The 14,248-nt window shown below is 41.9% G+C and overlaps 1 protein-coding gene across 1 annotated transcript; it reads left to right on the plus strand.

Moving 5' to 3' along the window:
* Window positions 1–3,522: 3,522 nt before the first annotated feature.
* On the plus strand, window positions 3,523–13,324 carry LOC122129045 (fibronectin-like). Its single transcript, XM_042704066.1, has 7 exons — window positions 3,523–3,645; window positions 4,026–4,211; window positions 4,883–5,157; window positions 10,338–10,601; window positions 11,740–11,793; window positions 12,633–12,902; window positions 13,308–13,324. Exons 2-7 carry the CDS (start codon window positions 4,075–4,077, stop codon window positions 13,322–13,324), a joined length of 1,017 nt encoding a protein of 338 aa, XP_042560000.1. The 5' UTR covers window positions 3,523–3,645; window positions 4,026–4,074.
* The last annotated feature ends 924 nt before the right edge of the window (window positions 13,325–14,248 follow it).

The following is a 14,248-nucleotide window of genomic DNA, read 5'->3' on the forward strand; positions in this document are numbered from 1 at the left end:
CTCCCCCACCACAGTGACGACTCTATCCATTATGGAGAGGGACGTCTTCAGACTCTTTAGGAGACAGAACCCCCGCAAAGCAACCGGGCCAGACTCTGTCTCTCCATCCATCCTAAAGCACTGTGCTGAACAGCTGTCACCGGTGTTTACAGACATTTTTAACTCCTCACTGAAGTCATGCCACGTACCAGCCTGTTTCAAAACCTCGACCATCATCCCCGTCCCCAAAAAAACAAAGATCAGTGGACTTAATGACTACAGACCCGTTGCTCTGACCTCTGTTGTGATGAAGTCATTTGAGCGGCTTGTGTTGCGGCATCTCAAAGCCATCACTGACCCTCTACTAGATCCCCTCCAGTTTGCCTACAGAGCTAACAGGTCTGTAGACGATGCAGTAAACATGGCCCTTCACTCCATCCTCCAGCACCTGGACACCTCAGGAACCTATACCAGGATCCTGTTTGTGGACTTCAGCTCTGCCTTCAATACTATCATCCCGGCTCTGCTACAGGACAAGCTTCTCCGGCTGAGTGTGCCTGACTCCATCTGCAGGTGGATCACAGACTTCCTGTCTGACCGGAGGCAGCACGTGCGGCTGGGAAAACATGTCTCTGACCCCCGGACCATCAGCACCGGTTCCCCTCAAGGCTGCGTTCTTTCCCCTCTTCTCTTCTCCCTGTACACCAACAGCTGCACCTCCAGTCACCAGTCCGTCAAGCTCCTCAAGTTCGCGGACGACACCACCCTCATTGGGCTCATCTCTGGTGGTGATGAGTCTGCCTACAGGTGGGAGATTGACCATCTGGTGACCTGGTGTGGACAGAACAATCTGGAGCTCAACGCACTGAAAACAGTGGAGATGGTTGTCGATTTCAGGAAGAACCCAGCCCCTCCCAACCCCATCACCCTGAGTGACGCCCCAGTTGACAGTGTGGAGTCCATCCGCTTCCTGGGCACCATCATCTCCCAGGACCTCAAGTGGGAGCTAAACATCATCTCCCTCACCAAAAAGGCACATCAGAGGATGTACTTCCTGCGGCAGCTGAAGAAATTCAACCTGCAAAAGGCAATGATGGTGAACTTTTACACCTCCATCATTGAGTCCATCCTCACCTCCTCCATCACCATCTGGTACGCTGCTGCCACTGCCAAAGACAAAAGCAGACTGCAGCGTGTCATTCGTTCTGCGGAGAAGGTGATTGGCTGCAATTTGCCATCTCTCCAGGATTTGTATGCATCCAGGACCCTGAGGCGTGCAGGGAAGATTATGGCTGATCCCTCCCACCCTGGACACAAACTCCTTGTGCCACTCCCCTCCGGCAGAAGGCTGCGGTCCCCTGAGCAGCTTCTTCCCGTCTGCGGTTGGCCTCATCAACAAGGCCCGGGACCCCCGCCCCCCAACACGGACTCTAATCCCTTTTTTGCACACTCCTGCTGTAACCTAATATGTGTATTGTTTATTGTTTATTGTGTATGTTTATTGTTTGCACCATTGTACCACAAAGAATTCCTCGTAGGTGAAAACCTACTTGGCAGTAAAAACCTTTCTGATTCTGATTCTGATTCTGATTCTGATTCTGATTAGGTTAACACCAAGCTCTGCCTTAACCTGGATGTGCAGGGATCGGTGAGGGAAAGCCTCCAGGTCTTTTTCACTGTATGTATTACCAACACACTTATTATTCTTAAAAATTACACACACACACACACACATTTTACAAACAAATCAAATGTGGAGTTCCGGTGTGAGTGCTGTGAGGGTCGGGTGTCAACCTTGAGGTGTCATTTCCACACTGCCTCAGTGAGTCTGAAACCTTCACTGTCACTCCATTATAAATGTTTATTTTTGATACAGGACAAAGTTTCCACCTTCAGGTCTTCATCAGAACCTTCACTGCTAGCCCACATTCATTAACCAATATGATTTCATACCAACTTTAATCACAACTTTATGCATTTTTTCATGTTGTCATGTTTTCTTCCGTTTTCTGTTCCCTTTCTCCTCTCCTCTCTCTCTTGTTTCCCTTCTCTCTTCTCCCTTTTCTACGTGTTTATCAGTAGGGTGTTGATCCTCCACCTCAAAAACAACACCAGGCGCTCACACTGGACCCAATTCTGGACCTGAGGACACTATGGGGAAGGTGAAAATGCATATAATGGAGACACACACACACACACTCTCACACACACACGAGTAGACTCAAATACACACATAGAAACACCAAGACAGTAATTATTGTGTTTTAACAGGACTGAAGATGTCCTTAGGACGCCTCCTCCAACCAGAGGTACGTCATTTCACTTCAGTCCCATCCTGCTCATCATAGCTTTCGTGGTCTCACTAGACACATTATAACCTCAGTACTTGACACTTGCAGCACTTGGTAGATGTTAGATAAAATATTAGCAATTTTCATACCTTTTGACAAGCATTTCATGTGTATGATTACTCAACTAGCATGCGTCACGGAATAGATCACACTGAGTAGTTTGAGCACTGGCTGCTGTGTAGATGAAGCTCATCCTTTAACTTTTTGCTCAGCAGTGTCCAGCATAGGTGGAGAGACATGGACAGAGACCCTGGTGAGAGAGAGGGAGGGAGACTCGCATAAGGACATTAAGGCTGTTTGATCTTGTGGGAATGAATGCTATGTGCATGTGTGCGTTTTCTAAATGTCACAAGCAATAGTTGGAGTAATAGTGGGGCGTGTTTGCATCGTGTATTAATACGAAACTTCAAATTGTCATTTCAGGAGGGAAACGAACATTATGCATTAATAAATGTCCTCCGCCACATTAGCTCAGATGCTACCAGCGGTAAGACACACAAACACATACACACATGCAGAGAGAGAGAGAATATTGAGTATGTAAATGTTAAGAAAGGCAGGCATGTCTGACTTCCCAATTATTTTTGATTGGACGATGGCTGGCCACTTCATAGCCGACTGTGAGGAACAGCCAGGCCAGTGGGTCACATACAATGACCACTGTCACAGTGAGAGCTGAGGAGGTCGTCCTCAAAGACAGGGAACATCAAAAAGGTAATTTACACCATCAGCCACAGCTTAACACTAACATCTGTACACACAACCTCTCCAGCGTCCTAATAATAAATAATGACCATATTTAAAACATTCCCTTCCCATGCAGGTGTATAGTATAGTCCATCACACAATGTCTTTAAAGCCTCTACCTAACTCCTGTCTTCCTGCATAAGAGACACACTGTAACTTGGAAACAGTTTTCTTCACACTCTTTGTGTTTTTTATGTCATTTTAGTGAGGCGGATTACCCCCCTCCCCACCCCGTCTGCCTTCTGCCCTCCCCCATCATCAGGGCTAAAAGCACCACTCCAGCGGGCTAGATATCAAATATATGCATCATTTGTCAATGTCATGGTATTCGCGTGCTCAGGTTGAGGGTTTCACACCGAAGTTGATCTAAAGTTGGTTGGAAAATCGACAGACTCGAGGCTGAAATACGTTTTTTGAATGTCGAATAACGAATGTTGAATATAAAACTAACTTCACCACGGTGACCCTGGCCACGTCATCAAACTGAAAGTGGAAGTGTTTGTGAAGGCTCGGGACTGACAGCGTGGCTATTACTTAGTTCCCACCGACCAATACTGCCATCGAGGAGGTATGTTTCGGACAGACCATTCCGTTTTATTGCGTAAATTATCTGTTGGTGGTTTCTAAATAACGACCAAGAACACTCGCGTCTTCCAAATCGGGTGATTGCCGAGTAGTAGCCTATGCTATTTAGACCACCCGGTCAATCCCTCTCGGCTACATTGTCAGCTAGTTTTGCACAGTGGGTAAAGCAAAACATTTCCAGCAAAAGGGAATATTTCTCAATTGACGACATAACATTCTTAATCTAACTCTAACACTTTGAAAATGAAACTTAAAGCAGGCCCCTATTCTTTGCGACGCTGTTTATAAACATGTGGACGTATCTGTGTATCGTAGCCTATGTGCGTGTCTCGTGAATATTGAATCATCCCCACGTTTGTTCAGGTGAAAGGCAACCGACACCAGATAAATCACGAGTGTCAAGAACATAATCATGAATGACGGTCAGAACACAGGAGAAAGTACTGAACAAGCTGTCAATACTGCTGGGCAGCGAGACCTTAATGATTGTCAGACGAACGCCTATTCACTTCAGGAGTGTGTGGACGTTGGGCCACACATAACACAACCGTGAGTAAACCACAGCCAATGCACAGCATATTAAAGGGAAACTAAGGGATTTGTTTAATCTGTTCCCGATTTGCCCATATTTTTGGGTCTACATTTTCATTTGGGACAAAAACGATCGAAATCGGTTCAGCATTTAGTTAGCACGTTATAACTGGTATTGCAGTTTAACAGGTGGCCATGTCATCTGGTGAGATTTGTATGCGTATTCCAACTCTTGAGCGCCAGATATTGTCGTTCGCAGATTCGTAATTTTCACAATAAGTAGGCCTACCTGTGTGTCTGTGTCAGTGACGACGAAATGCTGAAGACCTCGCGGAAAAATACATGCTTGATAAGTGTCCTACCGTTTACCTGTGTCTGTTGACCTCAATAACTGTAAAGAAACTACAAAATGACACAGGTCTATCTCGGTGCGGATCCTTTCCATGTAGTCTGACAGTTTGACAAGTAGCCTACATTATGAGACTGTCAGTGGCGGCGGATATAATCGGTTTATTTTGACGCGGATGCATGGCCCATAGGATGATTCATTAGGATTAGCGTTATAGCGATTTCGATAATTTTTTCCCATGTAAAATGTGGACCCAATATAGAAAAAAGGGCTGAGTTTGGAAAAAACCATATTTCCTTTTAACTGAACAGCAGCTAACACAAAAAATGTCTTCGGGCAGATATGTTGTCTCTCCTCCTGGGCAAATCAAGATCCCGTCTGTGACACATGATGCTGTGTTTCTGAGCTGGGACCCTCCTGAAGGACTGACTGAGTCTCTTAGATTCAGAGTAACCTGGAAATGTGAAAGCACAGGAGATCTGCTCTGTTCTGAAGTGCCAGTTCCAAATATTTGCATTCAAGGCCTCACTCCAGGAATGAAATATGAATTTACTGTAGCCACCATCAGTGACAGCGGGAGGCAAAGTAAGAGTGTTTCAACAACCAGAACAACAGGTAAAGCCTTATCATTTTAATTATATTATATTGTGCATGCAGTTGTATGTAAATGTTTGGGCACCCTTGTGGACAAAAATAAATTTGAATGTTGTGGTACCTTTTACGTTATGAACTTTAAACAATTAAAAAAATAATAGTCATTATGGCATGTTTGGACACCCCTAGTTCGCATTTAATAACACTCCTTTGTCAGAACAGAACAGATCCACTCACATGCCTACCATTTCTCAAGGGGTTCTTTATATCAAATGCTGCTCTGTCCAACACAGCAGTTATTTCCAAAATGACTATGGGTTATTTAGATTTTAGCTTGCAAACATTCCCATTCATGATGAGGTCCTTGGTGAAGTTGCCCTCTGATGGCTCTTGTAGAAAGACGATGTTTACCCCAAGCAGCAGTGAAGTGGAGTACCCTTAAAGGCCCCGTCACACCATAACGTTCTGGTCAACGTTCTCTGAACTTTCTAATCGTTCAATTTCGAGCATTCTAGGGCGAGGTGGACAAATCTGGCGTGTGACTTAACGAAAGAATAGCGTAGGACTGACGCATGACTACTAGCGTGGGACTCACGCATGAGGAGCATATAACAGCGACTTGTGACGTGTCACTGGTGCGCGACAAACGTGTGCTGACTAGAGCAGTGGTTCTCAAACTGGGATCCGCGACGCCTTGCCTGGGGGTCCGCGAAAAAGTCTGGCTTCCAAAAGTTTTTTTATTTATTGCAATACAGTATATAAAACGTATAGACTAATGTTGCACGGTGTACCGGTACTAGAAAGGTAACCTTACGTAAAAAACGATACGGATTTGCATATTTTTAGTATAGGTACTTCATTAAAAAAGCACGCAATCAGAGCGCACTCACTGTTCCACTCCCTGGCTGGCTGCCTGCACGCATTGACTGCAAGGGCGGGGCTTCCCTGCTCTCACACACTGCGAGTGATCTCAGGGTAGACATGGCCTCATGTGCAGGAGCTCTTGCCGACCGTCCTCGGCTTGTATTAAAAAACAAATATGTCAGAAATAAGATCTGGAACTACTTCGGATACGAAGCAGAATGCGAAGGAAAGCCATCGACACACAGAGACCCGTCTGTAAAACATGCTTCAAAGTCACTCTGGCAAAGGGAGGCAACACGTCAAATATACCTCTCAGACAGACACCCTGAACTTTTCAGAGAGTTCAAAGAACGACAGGTTAGCAAATGTGATTATAAACATGAACACCCCCAAGCTCACCCATATAGGCTACAGCCTAACACTAGTAGTTTTAGCCTAGTTTAGCGACAAGCGATTTTCCCCATCACAGAATTTTGACGATGCGTAGTACAATGATCATAGTGCAGTGTGGCTAACGTAACTAAACGCTAGTAATGTTAACTGCCATAATCTGCAAGTGATGCATTTAATCTTCCATCAGTACGGGTCTTGTTTATTGTTGCAGAAGGCCCTTTTTAAGGATAGGTTAGCCGAAGGCATATCGGATGGCCCTATTGCATGTATTCTCGTTTAAGACGTTGATCTAGCTTTCAATTTGGCTGCAAGAACGTAGCCCAGTTCATTGTAAAAATTAAACTCTAGGAAGAACACGCTATACGTGTACAATCAATGCTATGATGTCACCATGTAGTTTTCATTAAAATCTTGCTGGAGGCTAATACTAATATTAATGCCATTTGTTAAGTGTTCGTGACAACCTTAATACAGACAAGTGCGCATCACATCAGCCATAAAACAACAGCAGATATCTGGCTCGCAAAGGATGCCATCGTTCAGTGACAACAAGACCGGGTAAATAAACTGGACTGGACAAACTATGAGCTGAGAGACAGGCAAACCCTTCTCATTGATCACACACATCATATTTTTTGTACCGAGATTTGTACGGAGTGTCAGTCGGGGATACACGTTTTTGATAACATTAGGTGGATATTTCATGTTTGTTAATGTCTTTGTTAAAAATAAATCTTCAGAATCATCTCCGTTGGAAAACCCTACAATCTGCTTTGATAAAAAAAAAATTCCATCAATATGTTTTTATGTAAGGTAAACATTATTTAGCTTCTCAGCACATTTTACAAAAATATAATTTAAAAATCTATCCTACATACTGTCAAGTAATGCCAAATGTAATACAATGACTATCTAAAACTCTTGTGATATTAGTACTATATGATTTTAGAGTAAAAGAGTCCAAAAGCATATAACATTACAAATAGCTATAAGCCTATATGGATTAATTTGGGATGCGATTATGAGGGGGTCCTCGGAAAATGTTCTGCCCTTTCAGGGGTCCCTGGCCCCATAAAGTTTGAGAACCCCTGGACTAGAGCATGGATCGGGCCGAATGTTTCTGTCCAAGCCCGACCCGCGTCCGACAGAGTAGTAACCGAGCCCGGGCCGAGTCCGACAGCCATTCAAATATTTTTTCCCAAACCCGAACCCAGCCCGACGGAATCAATTTCTCAACTGTTCATACTAATGCCACATCTACGTAAGTTTTTTATGAATAGCCTGGCTTTATTAAACTCAGGCATCAACAGATAAATGCTCGCTCATACAAACAAGCGCTGTTAAACGCATAAGCGTGCACAAGAAGGCCAATAAGCATATTTAAATTAAATGATTCACATTGCAAGAACGTGTTGTAAAATGGCGCGGCTCCTTTAAGAGCAGCACGTACAGGGTGGGTGTGCTAGAGAGAGAGAACGGTGATGCTTATGAATAGTTTGGATTTAGCGAAAGTAGCTAAAAACGTATGTGCTGTAACAGTGTTAACCAGTGTGTGAATAATAAATCCTCAGAAAAAATACAGTGGGCATTTATTTACTAACAAGCAGCAGATGGAAAGGGAATTAACCGCGAAGTTAAAAACATGTAATACTAGTCTCCCCTGCAATCTCCAACTACGGTCAGAGACAGACAGCAGGAAAGGTTAACAAACGGAATGAAATAGCCCACACATTACACACGCTATGCCTTTAATAAAACTCACGTTGTATGCTAAACCAAGGAGGCACAACAGACAAGTCTTACCATTGAAGATCTTTTTTTTTCTTGAAAAACTATCTACATAGTCCAACCATCGAGGTTTAATCCATGTTGTTGTGGAGACAGAGGATTGCATCAATCATATTTCATTCAAACTTCACACTTCTTACATTGGACATATCCAACAGCCTAATTAGAATCTGCATCGACTACTAAGCAGAAATATCTCCATATAGATTTCCCTTCGTTTAGTAGCCTATCGTTTTAAACTCTCCAGATGACAGTTTCTCTTTAACTTCCTCCTTGATGCCATTTTGCCACCTGTAATTGCATTGTCACAGCTAGGACATAAGCAAATTCCCGCCACGGGAAGAAGGCTGTTATCCTAAATTGATTTATTTTATTCTCAAAAACAAACTTCTGCATACACGTTGACTTCACTATTTAATAAGATATTTTAAAATATGGAATGTTCAAAGCATTATGGCGCTGATGTGTCCGAGCCCGACCCGAGCCCGATTATAATTTCTAAATATTTGTCCGAACCCGGCCCGACCCGTCGGGTCCCGACGGGTTCCGACGGGCTCGAGTCGGGTATCCATCCTCTAGTGCTGAGGTGTCTGCTACTAGCGCTGCTGCAAGTAAGAAGATGATAAATGCTGCTGAAAGAAGAATACAAAGCCTCTTTCACTAGCAATGTGTTTCTCAATGTTTATTATCAGAAAACATCAACACATCCACACACATTGTCCATGTCACAAGAGTCTTCATATCATATCCATCTGCCATGGAACAGCATCAGCTATAACAGTGCTCAGCTATGTTCAAGTTCAGTACATCTACTTCATGCTGGGCTCAAGCAAGCATATATACCCTCCACTCCGCTTTTCGCTAGATTATGCAATTACCTTGCATGACATGATAGCATGGAATATGTAGATTTATAGTGCACAGAATAACGTTTGCAATGATGTAAGTTGCGTTTGTTGATCACGTATGGTTAATAACATATTAATTGTAGAAGGGACATGATAAAATCAAGATCTTCCCTTGGTGAAAAAACTTTTGCCGATATCTTTGTATGAGAGATGGGTTAGGTGCTCAAATTTCCCGGGATCAAAGAGGACGTTAGTAGGCATGTCCAAACAAAAAATCACTTCTCAGGATTGCTGCGCACATAAGTTATTTCGGGTGCATCAACTGTACTCAGTCTACCCTACCCAACGACTGACTACGATAGCCAAACGCGTGCAAAGTTAATAAAACGTTCCACGAAAGTTCTGGTCTCCATGAAAACTTTTGTGCATGTTCAAAAATGTATTTTCGGACCAGCGTTCTCCGCCGATCACCGACGATTACTGACGATTACAGCGTTCACCAGCTTTCACACAACGCTCTTCTGGTGCTATACCAGCGACCATGGATGATTACCAACGTTTCCTCTAACTTCATAGAACGTTGACAAGAACGTCATGGTGTGACGGGGCCTTAACAGCCATTTCTTAATAATATTTCATTGGAAATTTCAAGCTGGAAATGCTTTGATATCTTATAAAACCATCTGCTGCTTTGTGGGCATCAGACAGGTTCATTCAGATCCTCTGTCAATTGCTGAGAGAAGAACTATGTTTGACTGTTGCCAAGACATTTGAGGAAACAGAATTCATTGACATGAGCTGACCATACCGAATGGAAACTATTGATCTTTTTTACAAGTCCTAACGACTTAAATAAGGCTTGACAAGGTAATGTTATGTTCTGAGACTGGTGGAAGTGGAATGATGCCCAAACTATTTCACATGCCATAATTACTGGTATTTTTTGTTCTATTTCTAACTATGTCATAAAAAGTGCAGAAGCATTTGAAGAAATCCTTATTTTCTAATTTTCCTTTGCTCCACGGATTTTATCAACAAAAAAATATGGATCTTGCTCAGGGGTGTCCAAACATTTGCATACAACTATATATTAGAATGGTCCCAGCAGTGATATTAGCGCCTAGAGACAATTGTATTGTTATGGCGCTATATAAATAAAATTGAATTGAATTGAATTGATATTACTGAATTAAACATGCATTAAAAGTTCAGTGTATTTCCATGTTCCTGAAAACTGAGCAGTTTTAACAAAAAAAATATGATTCATTATCCATATATATAATGTGTTACTGCAATCCATTCTTCCAGATGTTCTTGAGCCAAAGGAACTGAAGACTGAAGTGACCACAACATCAGCTCGCCTTAGCTGGACTCTGCCATATGAGATGGACCTGACTTCTCATAGTTTCTGCATATCTTACTCTAGTACAGGGAAAGATAAAGAGTTTATCTCCACTTCCTCGTACTGCACAGTCATCACAGGCTTGCAACCAGACACAAAGTACACTGTCAATGTCTCCATTGTGTGCCACAGTGGAATTTGCCAGCCTGCTACAACTACCTTCCGTACTAGTATGTCAATTACAATATTATTTAATTAATTAAGTGGAACCGTTTCCACTGTATTGGATTTTATGAAACGTTTCAAAAATGTTCACAGGTCACAATACTTTTCCAATCTTCACCACAGCCAATTTAAATGAGTGGCAAAGCTGGCAAACAGGAAGTGAGGTCATACTGTATCTCGGCAATGCTTTGATGTATACAAAAATAGTTCTTCTAATGCTGTGGGAGGTACCAAGGTTGAGAAATGGCAACTTGTCATGTAAACCTAATTGATGTGGTGGTCATATTGTATTTGACCAAAAGGTTGAAAAAATGTTCAAAGGCCACACATGTTTTCCCATTTTCACCAAATGTTTGCTACAGATGATCTTCAGACCAATCCTTACCAAAATGATCAGATGGATTTAAGATTTTCAAAAGCGTTTGTCCAATACAGCCAATCTAATTCAGCAGCAAAGCTGCCAAACAGGACGTGAGGTCATATCTGAATTAATTGACACTAAACTTTGCATAAAGACTCACAGACCCCTTCCTGAGCTTTAGAAAAAAAATATAATGCCATTTGACCACTGGGGGGTGATGCAATACAGCATATCGAGTTTGTACATGAAGTGCCCTCATATCTTGGCTTACCTTTGGTCAGTTAACATACAAAATTGTTGTGAGTGCTTATGGCAATGTCCTTGACATAGTGACATCAAGTTCCCATGGAAACTGTGCTCTGCAGGACTGCTTGACCCCCTCATTGCTGTTTGGAGCTGTATTTGTGTGATTGCGATTATGCAATCACATATTGTTCTTCTTACGTTTAAGTTGTCTCCTAAAATGCCTTCAAACTGCCACCGTAACAGTCATATTTTATGGCGTCTCTAGGTAGGCCATTCCACCATTAAACCAATTGTTTACCTGAATATTTCAATGTTTGGGGATATGCTATTACTGGGCTTGATTGCTTGGGGTAAAATTGCACTTCCTCTATAGTTCTTAGTGAGCCGAATTTAAGCCTTGGACAGAAAAGAACTTGGCCTAATGAGGATGATGGTATATTCCACTCATGCAAATTAACTGATCTTGTTGCTTCATGCTGTCATGCTTATGTGAACTATAATGTACAATATCTTATGGCATTTTCTGACCTGGCCAGATGGTGTTGAGAGACCTTCTGAAGACAAGCAACACACCACCTCTACCTCTGAAGGTATGATTTAAAGTATGACAATTACTCTGCAGTTAGTCTGAAGTTATTATAAAGGGGTGTATGTATCCATTCACATTCAGTATATGCGTGTACAATCAAATTAATACAAAGATAGAAATTATTAAGAGGATGTTATAAAACATTACTTACCTATAAACAATTATAGACTGCAAAATATCTGCATAATATGACTGCAATGTGTTTCCATATGACCTACAGTGGTGCTAGAAGGTAGAAGAACTGGGTCCACTTTATCAAGTTTTAGGACGTAGATGAAGATATGATCACATGTTAGATTAAATTTATGCAGATATACAGAAAATTCTAAAGGGTTCACGAACTGTCTAGCACCACTGTAAAATATTGTGCGATTGAGATCATAAGGGGCAGATGTTACATGTTAGCGCCTGTTATAGGCGTCATGTCATCGCTGTGTGCAGTGAAGGAACGGTAGAATTCAAAGGATCCTAGACATCAGAACAGTCGATGTTTCGGGATCGACTAGATCCTAGACATCAAACAGTCGGGATTCGATGACAAAGCATCCTTAGCAGTCATTAAGGATCCTTTCTGCCAACGTGTTCTGTAATATGTATATAAACTGCAGGGGACAGCACACGTCTGAAAAAAAGCCTTTTAAAAGCAGGTGTAATCTAGATATCATGGATAGAAGAAACTTCCATAAACAATGGAATCAGCATTCTGAGCACCAGTTTTATTAATTTGTACCATGTTAAAAGTAACCAGACTGTTAACTTTCGTCACGTAAGAGCTATTTTGTCTACTGTGGACTGCCTGTCCCCAGGACTTACCTGTGATTTGGCCTCTGTTTTTTCAAGAGCTCCTTCCTCCTCGGCAAATAAATATCACGTCAGTGGCACATGATGCTGTGTCTCTGAGCTGGAAACCTCCCGAAGGACGGACAAAGTCTCTGAAATTCAGAGTCACCTGGAAAAGTGAAAGGGAAGGAGATCTGTACCGATCTGAAGTGCCAGTTGCAAAACTTCGCATTCAAGGCCTCACTCCAGGAGTGAAATATGAATTTACTGTAGTCACCATCAGTGACAGTGGTGGGCAAAGTACTAGTGTTTCAACAACCCAAACAACAGGTAAAGCCTCCACATTTTTATTATATTACATTTTAATAGTTTACTATGACCATATTTTTCAGCAGATATAGCAGGTTAAGAATTTTAAATGTAGTTGAATGTAAAAGTTTGGGCACTCCTGTGGGAAAAAGTCTGTTGATTTTCAAAGTGAAAGAAGTAAAATAGAACCCCTCCAGCAAAGAAACATTCAACAATGAGGCTTTCCATTTCAATGTCGTGGTACTTTTTCAGTTATGAACTTAAAAAAAGATTTTAAAGAATGAATAGTAATTGTGGCCCGTGAAAGAATGTTCTGCACTAAGTAACATTCCTTGGTCAGGTATCACAGCTTGCAATTTATTTTTGTAAACAGCTAAAAAAAAATTTTTTCTTGATTTATGAATTTTCACCCACACCTCCCTATAGATAACTTCACATATTGAGATACATTTAGGCTGTCTTGCATGCACATCCTGTTTAAGATTTACCTACAGATTTTCAATCGCACACAAGTTTAGGTCCTGCAGGACATAACAAAAGCTACTGTTTGCATTTCTTGAAGTACTTCATGTTGTATTTTGAGGTATGCTTTGAATCATTGTCCTGTTAACAGACCAACATCTCTTAGGCTTCAGTTTCTTGACTGATTGAATGACATCTGCATTCTGAATTTGCTGATATTTAGAAGAATCCATTCCTCCCTTCATTTGTATGATGTTTCTTGTGCCACTGGCTGCTAGAAAACCCCAAAACAGAATAGATCAACCCAAATGCTTACCATTTCTCAAGGGGTTCTTCATATCAAATGCTGCTCCGTTTTTCTCCAAAAACACCTTTTGTGATGGTGGCCAAATAATGCAATTTTAACTTCATCTCCTCACAGCACTTATTTCCAAAATTATTCAGATTTGACCTTGCATACTACATTACCATTCATGATGTCATTGGTGAAGTTTCCCTCTGATGGCCTTTGTAGGAAGACAATGTTTACCGCAATCAGCACCACACAGTGGAATGGTGTGGGGTAAAAAAAACTTTCAGGCAACGTAGGTGTGAGACTGCAGCTTTATTCTCGGCACCAGGGAAAGTTACAAGCACCACAAGGGTCAAGCAACAAATCCAAAGCTCTGTGGGGCGAGGCCCCTTCTTATTACAAACTCAACTCATGTCACACACAAGCAGTCCCATTTTTATGACTAACAGACATATGACCAAACTAGTTTTGTCTGCTTTCTATCAAGTATCGAAAAGTGATGACTCGAGGGGGGTTTCACCATGCAATATATACATTTCATTTGTCTTTCAATTGTTGTCATCACATGCTCCATCCCATGGTGTCAATTATGTATGTCGGAATCATCCCTGCT

Source organism: Clupea harengus, unplaced genomic scaffold, assembly GCF_900700415.2.
Source record: "Clupea harengus unplaced genomic scaffold, Ch_v2.0.2, whole genome shotgun sequence".
Taxonomy (NCBI): Eukaryota; Metazoa; Chordata; class Actinopteri; order Clupeiformes; family Clupeidae; genus Clupea; species Clupea harengus.

What these genes read in the sequence shown, in the direction of transcription:
- LOC122129045 (XM_042704066.1), top strand. Translation starts at nt 4,075, where the DNA reads ATGAATGACGGTCAGAACACAGGAGAAAGTACTGAACAAGCTGTCAAT. An exon ending in TTCAACAACCAGAACAACAG is followed by an intron (nt 5,158 to 10,337) that starts GTAAAGCCTTAT and finishes CCATTCTTCCAG; the next exon opens with ATGTTCTTGAGCCAAAGGAA. An exon ending in CACCACCTCTACCTCTGAAG is followed by an intron (nt 11,794 to 12,632) that starts GTATGATTTAAA and finishes TGTTTTTTCAAG; the next exon opens with AGCTCCTTCCTCCTCGGCAA.